This window comes from Stylophora pistillata, chromosome 4 (assembly GCF_964205215.1).
Source record: "Stylophora pistillata chromosome 4, jaStyPist1.2, whole genome shotgun sequence".
In the NCBI taxonomy this organism is placed as follows: domain Eukaryota; kingdom Metazoa; phylum Cnidaria; class Anthozoa; order Scleractinia; family Pocilloporidae; genus Stylophora; species Stylophora pistillata.
In genome coordinates, this window is record NC_142522.1 from 5,302,554 (window position 1) to 5,318,452 (window position 15,899).

The 15,899-nt window shown below is 39.6% G+C and overlaps 1 protein-coding gene and 1 pseudogene across 3 annotated transcripts; both read right to left on the reverse strand.

Annotated features, from left to right (window-relative positions):
• Nucleotides 1-826: 826 nt before the first annotated feature.
• LOC148732113 (uncharacterized) lies at nt 827-10,348 on the reverse strand. 2 transcript variants are annotated; one of them, XM_088756294.1, is made up of 14 exons: nt 10,223-10,348; nt 10,017-10,088; nt 9,593-9,664; nt 8,161-8,232; nt 7,933-8,004; nt 7,587-7,658; nt 7,359-7,430; nt 5,582-6,627; nt 4,011-4,219; nt 3,342-3,513; nt 2,754-2,814; nt 2,088-2,280; nt 1,816-1,998; nt 827-1,590 (listed from the first exon to the last, which is right to left on the reverse strand). In XM_088756294.1, exons 1-14 carry the CDS (start codon nt 10,252-10,254, stop codon nt 1,492-1,494), a joined length of 2,427 nt encoding a protein of 808 aa, XP_088612420.1. In that variant the 5' UTR covers nt 10,255-10,348; the 3' UTR covers nt 827-1,491. The 2 variants fall into 2 exon arrangements, with proteins under 2 accessions (XP_088612420.1, XP_088612421.1); XM_088756295.1 differs by lacking the exon at nt 7,359-7,430.
• Nucleotides 10,349-10,601: 253 nt separating this feature from the next.
• LOC148732114 (uncharacterized) lies at nt 10,602-15,750 on the reverse strand (annotated as a pseudogene). The gene is made up of 10 exons (XR_015999874.1): nt 15,380-15,750; nt 14,838-15,070; nt 14,089-14,351; nt 13,097-13,205; nt 12,237-12,581; nt 11,737-11,775; nt 11,484-11,601; nt 11,256-11,327; nt 11,068-11,139; nt 10,602-10,707 (listed from the first exon to the last, which is right to left on the reverse strand). The product of XR_015999874.1 is annotated as an uncharacterized LOC148732114 (transcript).
• Nucleotides 15,751-15,899: the final 149 nt, after the last annotated feature.

Consider the following 15,899-nt stretch of genomic DNA (forward strand, 5'->3'; position numbering starts at 1 on the left):
CTAGTAGAGTAGAATAACTACATACAGAACTAATGTCAGTTTAATATTTTCAAACGGTGATAATTCAAAAGACGTATCGAATTTGTCGACTGAACTCAGCACAGATCAAACATGTTTTCAGGGGAAATTTTTCAGTTACACTTAATAGCTTAAAGCGTAATTTCCATTTTGTGTTCCAAAGAATAACTTGCTAATTTCAATTTTCTTGAACAATTAAAAAATACCACGAAACCACTCAAAGATAGATTTTTCTAGATAGATTTAATTCGACGCCTACAGGGAACGGGAATCTCTAATTTGGCTTCATTTCCTTCCAGACTTCGAATAAATATAACAGAAAAATAGAAACATATCGATCGTAGTTTCAACAAAAACATTAACTTCACACCATCACTCGAAAAATGTTCCTAGCTTTTTATTTGTGCAAATGACGGACTCTCAACTGAGGGGGAGGGGAGGAGAGGGGAGGGGAGGGGAGGGTGAGGGGAGGAAAAGGGGTGAGGAGGGGATTTCGGAGGCTTTGATTATGCTACGACAAAATTTACCTGATCCGATTCCCCCATAAGGCTTTGCAATATTCGTGTGATCCCCTATCATTGGCAGCCGATTTTCAATAGTCCTCAAACTTCTCCCCCCACCCCCCCCCCGCCATGCAATAAAAATAATGAATGGTTCCCTCGTCACCATCATCATTATCATCATCATCTTTATTTAAACACGGTTAAACACATCAGGCATTAACAGTTTAATATGAAAGCTACAACTAGTTACGAAGAACTAAGTATACTATGTATAAACTATGTATATTAGTCTAATTTAAAATATTACCAACTATTATAGAACGTAAATTAAATTAAAGCCTGTTACATGAATGCGTGTCGGAATTAATTAACAATCGTCGGAAATTAGCCAGAGATGTTGCTTGCCTAGCAGCTGAGGGTAGGCTGTTCCAGAGAACCGCACCACTATAGTTTATAAGAGTTAGTGCGTGGCAAGCCGGAATAGCAAGCTTATTTTCAGAATCGCGCAAATTGTAAGATACGCAAAACACTTGTTAAGAGTAAGTGACACATTAGTTGCGGGGCTTCCACGCGCGCGAAGCGCGCGTGGCGCAGTGCCCCACACCCATGGAATATGGTCAACCTCTCGGTTGTCACGTGACTGACCGAGCGTACGTAAGGGAGGGGTGACTCAGGCGAGTCTTGGCAAATGCACATCTTTTATGTTATCATTAATATTACGAACTTGGGAGCTCCGCCTTTAGGCTTGGCTAAATCTATATGTTAGAGTGCATGGCAAAGAAGGACTCCATATTAGATGGATAGCTTATTAAAATCAGCTTTTATCTAATGAACACACAGTAGAGTCAGTAAATACGGTTTACAATAAAATACTTCAAAAATTGTCCATCTAGAGATAAGAGTTGCATTCAGTAAAATAATACTGTGCCAAGCTTTTTTCCATTTATAAATACGTCTCCCGGACTTCAACTCAATGCTGAATCTCCTCCAGCAACTCGCGGATGTTAGACGCCTTAGGTCCGTTATTTTCGGCTGTTTCCTCAAAACACAGGTTCATGATTTCATGCAGCTGAAAAAAAAGTCAAATTTAGTAAGGAGAGAAAAGCTACCTCTTTCAATTCGTTTTGAAGAAACAGAAAACATTATCGATATAATGGTCATTCTCTTCATGCCTATTTAATGGCTTTGAATCAGGCCATGTCTTGCCATCCAATACCAGACATTACCGGGAAGATTGTGGGCTCATTTCCTGATCAGCAGCTGGTTATCAAGCTGTCACTAGTAATAACCCTACCTGGGCGTATTCACTGGACCCATGACAGTGTCCTAATAGAGTGGCTATCAACTGTCCAAACTGCTCAATATCGTTGCTATGACAAATCTGCTTATAAGCTCCCCAGTTCAAGGTAAACGAATTAGGCTTGCTCTTCTTTGACACTCGAGAAAATCCTCCCAGGACCGCTCTCAGGGGAAGAAGCTGAAAATAATCGATAGTACGTACTTTTGACCGAGTGATTCTAATTAGCATCTAATACGATTTCGCAAAAAGATGAAAAGTTTATTTACCCTTAAGGAATGAGCAATCAAAATGTTGCTTGTTGTGACGTTGTTATGCACCATCCCAAGTTCCTGTAGTCGTTCTATAGCGCTGATGACGTCACAGGCTATAGCACAAACCGCATCAAAATTAAGGACAGTTCCCTCGTCGCTAAGAAAATCTTGCAATGTTGAACTCGACACAAAATTGTAGCAAATCAATCTGAAACAAAAGGGGCATATATTTTGGAAATCATCACATACAACAAGCCCAGTTACGACTACTTTGTGTTCCTTCTTTCACTGTCCTACGAGTATGGTGGGAAAGTAAACGCAATAGTTGTTTTTTGAACAGGAAGAGACTTGTAATGGCCGCGAAAGGCTGATCAATTTATTAGATCAGGTCAGGTCATTTCATGTTTCGAATGTCTTTTTCAGGGCTCAAAATTTAGACTGCTTCGGCATCAGGCTTGGTTTACTTTGCCCTGTGATAGTCTTAAAAGCTTGCGTCGCCTTCTCGACCAATCAGATACAAAACTAAAGGCAATCACGGCTTCGTTAACGCGTCTAACACGTCAAACCATTTAAGTTTAATTTTGTTCGAGCTTCTTGATGTTTTGGCCTCGCTCAAATGTTCCTGTGATGAATTTCTATGATAATTTTTAATTGTCTTTTAACATGAGAGCTGTTACTTACAGACTGTTCGATTGTAACTCGCGAATCTTCACTTTCCCGTGATCAATATCGTGGTCACGGGCTGCAAGGGAAAAATAGAAACAATACCTGAGCAAAGAAGGAATTCCTTAGAAGAAAGAAAAATGACTTAATAAAAATACCAGATGACTTGACAACTCATTCAAGAACCCAGGCCTGCATATTTACAAAAAGGTTTCATTGAAAGGCTCAAATACTTTGTTAGCTGAAAAATTTTGTTGACAACAACGGCAAGAAGGTAAAATTAGCTACTTAAAAAATTTGAACTCATTTTGAGTGCATCTATTCAGGATCACGTGGGAATTATTTTTTTTCCTATCAAGTAATTTTCAAAATCCCTCAGGGTGACCCGGGGTCAAAGCGCTTCTGCCTTATATTCATGTAAGAATATTTAGCAGCAATCAATCATATCTGCACAGCAGGATATTAAAACACTTAAAAACAGTAGGAAAGTGTTTCTAATTCCTCGGCAATTTCGATACTCGTTAACTTTTCGTTTAACAGCAAATCATACTAGTAGTATATGATTCCGTTCAGAGGACAAAACACAAGGAGCTTTTATTCACTTGCCTGTGGAGTGCCAACGATAATTGAGAAGAAAAGGAAATTCTTTTCTCTCAATACACAGGCTCTTTGCCACATCAACTTCTCGAATCCAGTCTTCTTTGCATTCTGTGGCAAAGTATTTCAATAACACCATACTTGAAATGTCTCGTCCCTCAGACCAAGCTACAGCATAACCCTGTAATAGCAAAGATTCATTGCGAAGGTTAAACCCATACCAGTCTAATGGCCCTTCCTTCCCTCCCCTCCCATCCAACAAGTTTTTAAGTCGAGTGAGTCTGTTGGTTCGCTGGTATTAAATTATACTCTTAAGTGTAAATCAGTTGCTCATGATCGTCAAATGTCCTGGCCAAGAACACGATGCAATGACTTTGGCAGGGCTCGAACTTAGCTTCTCCGGTTGGTGTTCAGTCCAATGCATGCTTTGAACACTATATCCCCAGCCAAATTGTTCAGACAGTCAGTGACTAACTCAGATAAAAGCCAAGTCTCAGATCCTAACTGAGATGAAATATTCGACCTTCCACAGACTGGTAATATACTCTGACCGATGAGCAACATTGAGAGTGATCGCACCTTAGGTAGCATGTCATATGTACTTGCATAGCTCTATAAATCTCTCCCCAACGATATTCAGGATTTGGTCTTCTGGTAAACATTATTTCACACACTTACAATGGCAGGTTTTCCAGCGGTGTCGTCTTTTAGAATATTCACTTCCTCAATCAGCTTCAGTTTAGAGTGCATCATGTGTTCACTATTGTGTTCACTATTGTCTCGTTCATGCTGTCCTGGTGAAGGCAAGGGACGTGGGAAAGCGATTATATCGGCGATCAGGGTGGCATCATGGGATGTTTTCATCAAATCCCCTGCCTGCCTCCGACCTTAGATGAATAAAAATAAATCATGCAAATACACGTTAGACTGCCACAGAAATACAAGGACTTACTCGCACACAGCACTGAAGAAGTACTCCTCGTTTAAAACAAGTTTTTCACATCTCGAATTTGATTGCATTCGAGATTTATCTTCAATTGTAGAAAATATGCGTTGCTTGACTTGTACTTTTCCATAAGATATCGAACGTACTCCTTGGAAGTAGTTCTCTTCAAAGTGCCCTTTTGAAAGGTTCTTTAAAGGGGAGATCAGGGCGGATCCAGAAATTTTTGATTGGGGGGGTCCAAACTTTGGTTCAGAAAGGACTGTTGGACTCTTTTGAGGCAAATTACTTCTCCACCACACCCCACACCCCCTCCCACCAGTCGCGGTTGCACGTTATAATTCCTTGGCCGCTCACCGTTTACTTGGATTCATTAATTAAAAAAATCAGATAGTTAAAATACGATATACGATCATGTCGATGTAAGAATTTCAGTCTCAAAGTTTTAAGCGTCAGGTCTGATAGGGGGTCCGGACCCCCCCGGACTCACCCCTGGATCTGCCTCTGGAAATTCACCTTTTCGTGAGTTACTGCCCCCCAAGACCTTGGCAGGGACCTCAAGCAAACCATGATTGGCCATACTCTGCTAAAAACAATATGAAATCGCCAAAATTTATGTGGTCTGAGAACGGCGAATCATTTACGTCTTTTTGTGGAATGCAAGGGTGTTCAATTTTAACTTAAAAATTATGCCGAAGATGAGGTCCAAAGGCATCTAGCCACCCACGAAATCATTATGGACGGTTTCCTCGTTGCTCCCGTTCTACATGCTTCTGGTCCCCAATATTTCTGAGAGGGACTCCAAAGATGATAACAACTGTGTCAGGCTCTGGGTTGAGAGGGTGAGGAGGGGGGGGGGGGAGGGTGCAAAAATAACAGGGGCCAAAAGTCCCAGTAGAAAAAGAAGGAACAAATGGTGCTTTCCTTATTCCTTTATTCGTCATTAGCCCATCCCCTCCAATTAAGCGCACTCAGCTCATCGATAACTGTCATTAGTATATACTAAAAAAGTGGATGGCGTTGAAGGCGCGCTCTGATTGGCTAGTCAAACTCCGAATATCCTTTGCTATTTACCTTCGAGCAATTCGGGAAAAAATGGCGTCCCGGTTTACATCCGTGACAAGCGAAGAAATCACTCAAATTAACGACGGTGGTGTATAATATCTCACTGTTTTAGTATTTACTAAAACAACTATTCAGCTCAGTGTCGGTGGTTAGCGGTGGATATTTACCTCGTCGCTTCGCGGCTAGGTAAATATCCACCACTAACCACCTCCATTTCGGTGAATAGTTGTTCATTACTCACCTGGCATTCGCTCGTTCAATGTCTTCATTACAATACCAGTGATATGTTTTCCCTTTTTGGTCAAGCTTTGCTTTGCTCGTTGGGTGGAAAAAGTGTACAGGATTGGATTTATGGAGGAGTTGATAGGAAGAACAAACACTGCAATCCACACGTAGGCGATTTTGTTTGGATCCTCAAAATTCCCAGTTAGCGATAAAACACTGATTGTTATGATGGGCATCCAGCAGCAGAAGTCTGTCATCACGATGAAGGCAAGCCTCTTAGCCATCTCGGATTCCTTTTTGAAATTCGTCGATCGCGCTGCACGTGCAGCACGCTTTACCGTCCAAAATATTGAGATATACGCCACGAGGATAAAGGCGAAAGAAATGAAGTTCAAGCCCACAAAGAATGACACGGAGTATTCCCAGCCAGCCGGTGTGCCCTCAGAAAGCTGAAGCGGAAGGCAGACTGCAGAGCGACCATAGAAACTGAAATCACCACTTTTATCGTAAAAGTAATTTATTCCGGTGATAGGAATCACAGATATGACTATGCCAAACATCCATGCACTCATGCAGGCGAAAACGGCCGCTTTGTAAGTAAGGCGCTTGAACTTGAATGGGAAGACGATACAGATAAGTCGGTCGATGGTGATGATGGTGAGAATCAGGACAGAAACTTCACTAGAGAGCATCGAAAGAGCTCCAATGACTTGACAGCCGATGCTAGATCTCCATTTAATGTCGTGCTTAAAGTATTCCCCTCGCCATCTTGAGTCCATGATGGCGATCGTTAATAGATACACGCCCATAAACAGATCAGCTACGGCCAGATTGGTCAGCAGACAAGACTGAACCCTGCTTTCTTCTTTATCAACGGTACGCCATATTATGACGAGGACGTTGCCAAGGAGCGCAAGTATTCCCAGAATCCAGATGCAGACCTGAACAGTTTCGTTTTTCATGAGGTCGTCGCAGCTCGAAAACTCGTTGATTGGAGAATCGCAGTCAACTCCTTCGATTGACTTTATGGCGTAGCAGCAGAAGATAAATCGGTCGAGTTTCCTGCGTAAAAGAAATACCTCATAATAGGCACGATTGACAATTTTACCTCCCTCCTCCCGAGGAGAAGTTTTTATTCAAATGTCGAAAGTAGTAAGGGAATGCAGTTGTTTTGCTTTTCGTTGCTTATTGATTGATTCAGATTAATCCGTACACCCTCTCAACCAATGAAATGCACGATAATTTTCCGTACTTGATGCTGGTTGAAGTGTGTTCGTAAAGTTTTGTATGGGCTTGTAAAAGTAAGGAGTAATATCACTCATGTTTTTAAGAGTGATGATAATTTTTAACCTTACGACGAAACATGCGATTACTTGTTTATATTATTTAGGGCAAAATTTTGTTTCATTAGGAAGGTCAAAAACCATCTAATATGGTACTTAAAATAATAAGTAAATAAATACGTAAAATGAAGCTCCCCTTCAGGGGCTTGCCAGCCACAATGTCAACTAACTAAGTGCTTAAAAATCCCCACTGGCATGAGGCAGACCAGTGGGCTATTTACAGAGCGCAGCCGAGGAATTGAACTAGGAGCAACCGAGCACAAATCCAGTTAGTGACAGGGTGGAGGATTTGAGCCTGGGACACCAGATTACAAGTCCAGCACCTTAACCACTCGGCCACGCCGCCTCCCCGTACTTCTAAATCTGATTGGGCGAAATTGGAAAGCGCTTTGTGAAATAGAGCAATTTCGAAGGCCAACAAGAGCAGAATGTTCATTGACAGATACTCACAAATACTTCAAGTTTTCTAGTTCACTAAATGCATCGGAAGGTACATCAGATAGCTTGTTTTTGTTTAGATACCTGTACCAATGGATAAAAAATAGTTTACGTATTGACAAACTATTATTTTTCAAATCTAAGATTTGATTTAAGGCAGCTGTCAAGCTTACCACCTAGGAATTTTTTTACTTAAGTTTTTGTCATCGACATAAAGCGATCAACAAACACTCTACTCACAAATATTCCAGTGATTTGAGTCCTTTGAAAGTTCCCTTCGTCGCCGCTGTTAGCTCGTTCCCACTCAAATCTCTGCGGAAAAAAAGCGAAATTACTTCTGTCACAAGATTGATAATTCAAAGGTTTTGTGGAGGATCTGAATGGTCCTCACTTGAATTTTCTATCTTAATGGGCCATTTCGAGAAACGAAGTACACTGTACACAACAAAAATGTGTAGAGCCTCCAGGCATTCAAGGTGACTAAGACCATAAAATTAATCTGATTGGGCGAAATTGGAAAGCGCTTTGTGAAATAGAGCAATTTCGAAGGTCAACAAGAGCAGAATGTTCATTGACAGATACTCACAAATACTTCAAGTTTTCTAGTTCACTAAATGCATCGGAAGGTACATCAGATAGCTTGTTTTTGTTTAGATACCTGTACCAATGGATAAAAAATAATTTACGTGTTGACAAACTATTATTTTTCAAATCTAAGATTTGATTTAAGGCAGCTATCAAGCTTACCACCTAAGAATTTTTTTACTTAAGTTTTTGTCATCGACATATAGCGATCAACAAACACTCTACTCACAAATATTCCAGTGATTTGAGTCCTTTGAAAGTTCCCTTCGTCACCGCTGTTAGCTCGTTCCCACTCAAATCTCTGCGGAAAAAAAGCGAAATTACTTCTGTCATAAGGTTGATAATTCAAAGGTTTTGTGGAGGATCTGAATGGTCCTCACTTGAATTTTCTATCTTAATGGGCCATTTCGAGAAACGAAGTACACTGTTACATATGATGCACGATGCTCGCAGTAGATAGCGCTATTTAAGCAATAGCGAAAATCAGACCTGAAAAAAATCAGGCCTGTACGGGATTCGAACCACTGACCTCTGCGATACTAGTGCAGCGCTCTACCAATTGAGCTAACAAAACCTCTGCGATAGTAGTGCAGTGCTCTACCAATTGAGCTAACAAGCCAAGCCTTGTTAGCTCAATTGGTAGAGCGCTGCACTAGTATCGCAGAGGTCAGTGGTTCGAATCCCGTACAGGCCTGATTTTTTTTTATTTTTTTTTTTTTTCAGGTCTGATTTTCGCTATTGCTTAAATAGCGCTATCTACTGCGAGGATCGTGCATCATATGTATCTAATGCCGCAGTTCAAAATATATGAACTTGATATGTTTCATTGTATCTGAAGTACACTGTACACAACAAAAATGTGTAGAGCCTCCAGGCATTTAAGGTGACTAAGACCACAAAATTAATCGGCTAGCTATGTTATTTCCATTGATACCTTATCATTCAAACAGTGACAAAAAAATAAAATGCTGGTTTTATCATCGTGTGACCATTTATATCCTAACATCAGTATGCATATTTTCTATACTCTTCTCTATACTTTTCTTCTGTGATTGACAACAAGAATTTGGCTAACAATCAAGAGCTTCCTTGGTTTGTGATAATTTTCCTTTGTTCTCCTGACCTTAATGTGTGATTCAGGGGTGATATCAAGATTGTGAGAAGAAAGTAGATGCTTGTCACCCTCAAGTCAAATGGTTACACCACCTAACGTTTTACTTCCTGATGTGACTTATGTAAAAATGTCTCAGTCAATATTCATGTAAAATGCAGGAGAAAAGATTTAGATAACATCCAGCTGAAGGATGTTAGTTTGATGCAACCCAAAGCTCTTTTCAACTACCATACGTGGAAATATAGGAAGTACCGGTAACTTTATGGGCTTAGAGCCGTATTGTATACCATGAATCACGGTAACAGTAGTGTAGATGTTGGATGAAAAGACAATCAATTCTATTTCTTTTTCTGATTATTTCACTGTTTGAATTTCAAAACTTATGATATCACGATGTTGAATGTAAACATAGCGAAAAAAATTTCGAGAGCAGTAAGTACATGGACTTTCGAGAAACGGGCCCCAGTGGGCAACCAATTATTCTTAGTTTTCACAACTGTTTGTTTCTTTCTCTAATGATGACCAATTTTTGGATTGCCATACTTACAACACTTTCAGCTTTGAAAGATCTTCAAACAGGCTGTCTGGTAATGTTTTGAGCTTGTTATCCTGAAGATACCTAATTGCACATGGCCAATCAAAAAAGTAATGATACAAAACCATAATACATAACCTAACCGAAAAATAAGGAAAAGAAAACCCACGAAAATTTCGAATTTCCAATCTTGATCTATAAACAATTCCACGAAACTTTCTAATTTCCAATCTTGTTCTAAATATAATTCCATTTCAGAAGTCTTCATAGGGTCTTCAGAGTGTCACAACGGACAAAAACTAAACCCCATTAATCTGTACACGGACCCCTAAAATTACTTAATAAGGATTTCGACACATCACAAACAGTCTATATTTATTTCAAATTAAGTCACGGGAAACACTACCTAAAATATATGAAGGATAACAATACTTACAGATGGGTCATGTTGCTTTTGTTTTCAAAAACACCATATTCCACTCTCTCAATCTGGTTTGAACGCAAGCCTCTGAGAGCAAATATGAAATTTTAATTTAGGCCATCTCCACTTAAGGTTGTTGAAGATATTTTGAAAGCTTCACATGAGAAATAGACTATTGCAAATTTAATTGGGTCACTTGTAGTTTAGAAGTTAATACTTACAAAACCTTTATTCTAAAAAGTCCATCCAACATTCCTTTTACTACTTTGCGAAGACGGTTTTTCCCTAAATCTCTGAAGTAAATCAATAAATTTCACTGAGTTTAAATTGTGTAAAATGAAGTGGAATGAAGTCTGATGACCCAATCAAGGACACTCAGTTTTTAGTCGTGTTGAAAGGAGTGCGAGTTGTCGATGTATAAACTCTGTGATTGCTCGGGTAAATTTGCGCCGCCATTTTAGAGAATAGGATGCGTAATAAGAACAAGTATGCAAGCGTCAGTCGTTTACACTATATCGAGCTCAATGGAAAATCGTTCAACTACACCCACTATGACTTCCCGCGTTTGATTAAAATCGATCCATGGTGACAAACCTGTGATGAGGGTCGGCCTTTAAGGTACCCAAATACTTACAGAACGCGTAATTTCGGAAGTTCAAGAAAGACTCCGTTGGGAAGGGATTGTAAGAAGTTGAAGTTCAGTCTCCTGGAACAAAAAGTACAGCGTTAAATTTAATGAACATATAACTGATAACAGCCTTAAAGCGACTCTCTTCTGACAGCTAAATAGATATACACGACCGTAGAGGGTTTCGCTTTTGTCACCATTGGGCAAGCAAATGTGCCCAGATGTTACCATTTGGATCTGAAATGGGATAGCAGCTTTTAAAACCCTCTTGGATATCAGATCACAGCATCTCCACCTTATTTTCTTGGTTTATGCAAGTGTAAAGACAAAAAAGACCGTATTATGCGGTTTTCCCAATCGAGGACTGCAGTGTTTAAATGAAGAAACAACTCACTCGGCAAAAAAAATTACCCTTAAAATGTCGTGATGCATACTAACATAGTTTTGACGGATGAGACATTTTGAAAGCAGTTTTCTCTGAGGCGAAGCAGAATATTGAAGCTCATGTCTCTAGAAAAAAAAGTAATCAGCTCGTTAAGTTCCCCAGCCAGTTCACCTAACTCTATAGCAGAAATCTTGATGCAGATTTTTAATTCTTTTAATCAACAAATGTAAAGTTTACTCACATATATTCTAGCTTGTCGAGATTTGCAAAGGCCTTTTCTTGTAACTGACGTATCCGATTTTTCTGGAAAAACCTTGAAAGAAATATTAAACTTGCAGTAAACAAGAATAGAAATTCTAATCATCACAAACCAACAGAGCAGCTAGCTAACAAAGAAAAGGAAAACAATGTGGATATGTCAATGATGAAGTTGAAAAACAACAAAACTATTAAGTTTTTCATGGCTTACACAGCTCGAGTATTAGGGGGGAGATTAGATGGAATACTGAGCAAGTCTACTCCAGTTACAAGAATCCCTTTGTCTTTGCCTTCACCGAAATCTTCACATTTGCAGCTCGATGGACTACCTAAAAACAAGAGAAAACAATACTATCATTCAGACTAAAGCTGACAACTAACGTCCAAATCTGGGATGATAGGAAAACGCGCAAACAGTAAATCAGAAGCATAAAATTAGAGCACGAGACCCAAAGATTGTTTACTTTGCCGACGTGAACAGGATGGTTCGTCATTGTCCTTGGCTGGAAAAAGAAAAGAAGAGCTTTTATATACCCCCATAAAAGAGTACTGGAAAGAAATAAAAGGGCTCAAAGAAGTTAGTCAAGAATACTGTGAATGGAATACTACTGGTAACCTTGATCAGAAATTTAATGCATAATAAAAGACTCGTCTCTTTTAAATGCACTCAGAACAGAATATACTTATATTCAAAAATCCTGAATTGGTTTTCTTTGGTATTTCGCATTTTTTTCAACCAAAGAAAGGTATATCATGGATGGCATTCATTAGATTTGGGCAAATTTTCTAAATACAAAATAATGAATCGTATTTGACACCCTAGGGGATTTCTTAACAGCCTTCTTCCACCCATAAATGAGCCCTATCTCCAGCATGGAGACCACACCTTAAGTGCTGAACAATAAAGCAGAATGAAAAAAGGAATCATGACAAAAACGCAATAAACTTTGTGATTTTCATTTACCTGAAACAGAATGATACAAGGCCTTTAATCTGGCCACAGGTAAATTTCCGTGACAGCTCAGAAAAACTGTTAAATGATTCGACGAAGATAAGAAAACTGGAGGAAACAGAAAGCCGCAGAATTTGCCCAACGAGGGTCCAGTTTTTTCGCTACCATCAAAAACTTCCACAAAACATTTATCGCATGTGGGGTGTTCTCTGAGTCTGAATTCTTGGAACTTCAAGTGGATTATATGACGTTGTGGGACGGTTATGAGCCATCTGCAAAGAATGTCATCAGGAGAATGTCCCGGATATAAAGGAGAGAAGAAATATCCCGACTTGTTAGTCAGTCTTTCGTTACAGGCTGAAACAGGATGAAAGAACTGTTAGTTGATGAGACAAAATGGAGCTGGTATGTTTCTTATAACAAAAGGACAGTCTGTAAATATTGTGGCCAATCAGGTAGTTATTGAAAACCCCTTCCACATTCAAGAAAAAATTGAACATATTTTGTTTAAACGTGCGATTGCGAAGCGAAGAGGAGGACCAACGTTACATTCAACCAATCTGTGATGCTAGGTTCGTGAATCAAACTAAGAAACCGCTGAAGGGAGGTAATTTATCCTTCAAAAAGTCGATATGGCAAAGATGGAAGGTGATGCTCTTGTCAATTTGTGTCAATTTTGTAAAAGGCGACGTCCGTTAGTTCTCTTTTATCCTCCGAAAAGTCGATAAGGCAAAGATGGAAAGTGGCGCTTTTGTTAATTTGTCAGTTTGTGCAATTTTTCAAGAGTGTAATTTTCATCCCTTTCCAAAAGCTTTCTCCACAATGTGAATGCGGTTTAGTGCACTTAAGGAATGTTTCTACTTAAACCATACCTTGTTTAGCTGATAAGGGTTTGTGTTGGCAAAGGTTTCCCTCCTCAATGTACAATCCTGCCAATGCTATCAAGTCTTCCCTTGTCTCTTTTTTTCCTTCTATTAGCACCTGTTAATTGTATCAGACGATAGCAAAAAAAGGAAGAAAAATATGTAACAAAAAAAACTCATATTAATCGTCGATCACCGTAACTCGTCATCCTCGAAAAGCTAAAAAAAGTGGACATGGAAATGGAGAAAATTGCATAAACAAAGAACTTTACGCCACGCTACGGAATTTTTTTTTGAGGAGAACTATCGTTCTGGCTCCGGCTGTTCGAAGGATAGATAATGCTATTCACTGGATAAAATCTCTATCCGGTGGATAGCGCAGTACGTTTTGTTAACGCTTATCCGCTGGATAGCGATTTATCCGTTGGATAGTGTTATCCGCTCTTTGAACAACTGGGCCCTGTTGGAAAGCTTTATTCGAAGTAAAATACAATGGAAAGCTGCGGGTAATGAGCAACTGGTTAAAAAACTCATATTAATCGTCGATCACCGTAACTCGTCATCCTCGAAAAGCTAAAAAAAGTGGACATGGAAATGGAGAAAATTGCATAAACAAAGAACTTTACGCCACGCTACGGAATTTTTTTTTGAGGAGAACTATCGTTCTGGCTCCGGCTGTTCGAAGGATAGATAATGCTATTCACTGGATAAAATCTCTATCCGGTGGATAGCGCAGTACGTTTTGTTAACGCTTATCCGCTGGATAGCGATTTATCCGTTGGATAGTGTTATCCGCTCTTTGAACAACTGGGCCCTGTTGGAAAGCTTTATTCGAAGTAAAATACAATGGAAAGCTGCGGGTAATGAGCAACTGGTTAAGTTTTTCTAATACTTTTCTATGCTTAAAACCTGGAAACCCTTTTTTTTTTTATACCGCGAACACAAACATTTATCCCTTCTGAGCAGAATTTGCTTCTAACATAATATCCCGAGACACTTGCCTGAAACTCAGAAAGAGAATTCAAAGGAACTTGTCCGTAAAGCCAGTTCTTGCCGGTGTTGCTTCCTGAAATCCAGATTGGAATTTTACGGTAGGATTTTGTCTTCTGGTAAATTGTAAGTGTCTTCTTCCCAGGTCCCCGGAACATGTAACGAAACTTTAGGCACTCACTAGGCCAGTCATGTGATCTATTGTATAGCGGACTCATGAGAACAGCCAACTGGGTAAAGTGGATGACGTTGGTGTCCACGACAAGTCGGCCACCTGGATCAGAGATAAAATTGAACGCATTTTATTTACAGAAGATCATCGTAAACTCTATCGATAAATGACCAAGAAACAAAGAACATTTAGCAACATGTTGAGCGAACCAACAAAACAACAAATTTCAAGAGCCATCATAGGAGAAAGTTAATTAAATTGCGACATTGATGCAGCGGTTCCTGGCTCAGAGTCGAGCATGGTTCCAGATTTCTTCCCTTCACTAATTTATCTCAATCAGCTGTAGAACTAAAGCCTTTCCCGACATGGATTAAGAACAAAAGTTTTTTCGGATTATGGTGTAACCGGGTAAATGAGAATTGGATTTGCAGAGTGATAAATTACAACTTTTTCGCTCGTTTCTTCTCGTGGTTTCGCAGCTCAGTTTCAAAACTCCCTTAAACAGCCAAAAGGATCTTTTCATACTCAAAGTTTAGAGCAATAAATTAAGGACCGATTGCAATCAAATTCTCGTCACTGGGAACTTGCCTCCTCTATCACTGCAGGTTGGAAACAATTTTACTTCCACTTCTTTCTGCAACCCTTCTCTGACTGTTTTCCAGGCCTTCATGTCACCCTCTTCGCTGTCACATCCAAATGACATGCGCAGTATCTCCTCGACTGGCATTGGGTGACCCCACAGATTGAAACCACTCAGTACACCCAAAGCAATTGACGCATTGTCGCTGGATTTCTGAAACCAATGGTCATGGTTCCTACCCCTGTGTGCAACAGGTTAAGAAATTGTAGCAATTTTGTTACAACACTTAAATTTTCTGAAAAAAATTATGTCATCATCCGGAAGTTCGATAACTCACGAATTTAACTCTCAGCTTAATTTGTGATCGCAGAAGTTAATTGTACCTCGGCGATCTCGTTTAAAATCAGCCATCTATTACGATAAATTGAAGATGGTCTAGTTAGAAAGTAACAGTGGAAAAATGCAAAGCAAAATCAACCAGACGCTAAGAAAAACAACACTTTCGCTGAAGCCACTCGGCAAATGTCAATAATTTCTCTACAAAAGGTACCTTCGATCGACCTCAAATCGAATTCAAATGAACTGTATCTTCTCTCGCCGTCTTTGAACACCTGCGTGAGCCCCTTACGATTATTCCACAATACACACACGTGGTGCCACATGTCATCTGCTACGCTCATCGGTATTTTGCTATGAATAAAATTTAATGATAATCAGGCATTCAATTTCATCTATTCATCCATCCATTCATCCATATGGTGGCATGGGCCACTCACTAAGTTACAATAGTAAGTGCATTCCAGGATGTATTATCATTAGAAATTGTTAATTCTCCTTTACGCCCTCTTACACAAACTGGTTCTCGAAAAATTAGGAATCTTAAGCAGTCTCAGCTGTGGTGCCGACGAAAAGAGAAGCTAAGAAATGAATCCAGTTGAATTTGAACGAATGGTAGCACTGACTGCTTTTAAGAATAGAATAGAAACTTGATTTATTTGCTTTTGGTGTTCCACTTTTCTGACTCCAGAAGAATTAGCGGTATCCCGTTGTTGTTCTGTAGAGGACGGCCA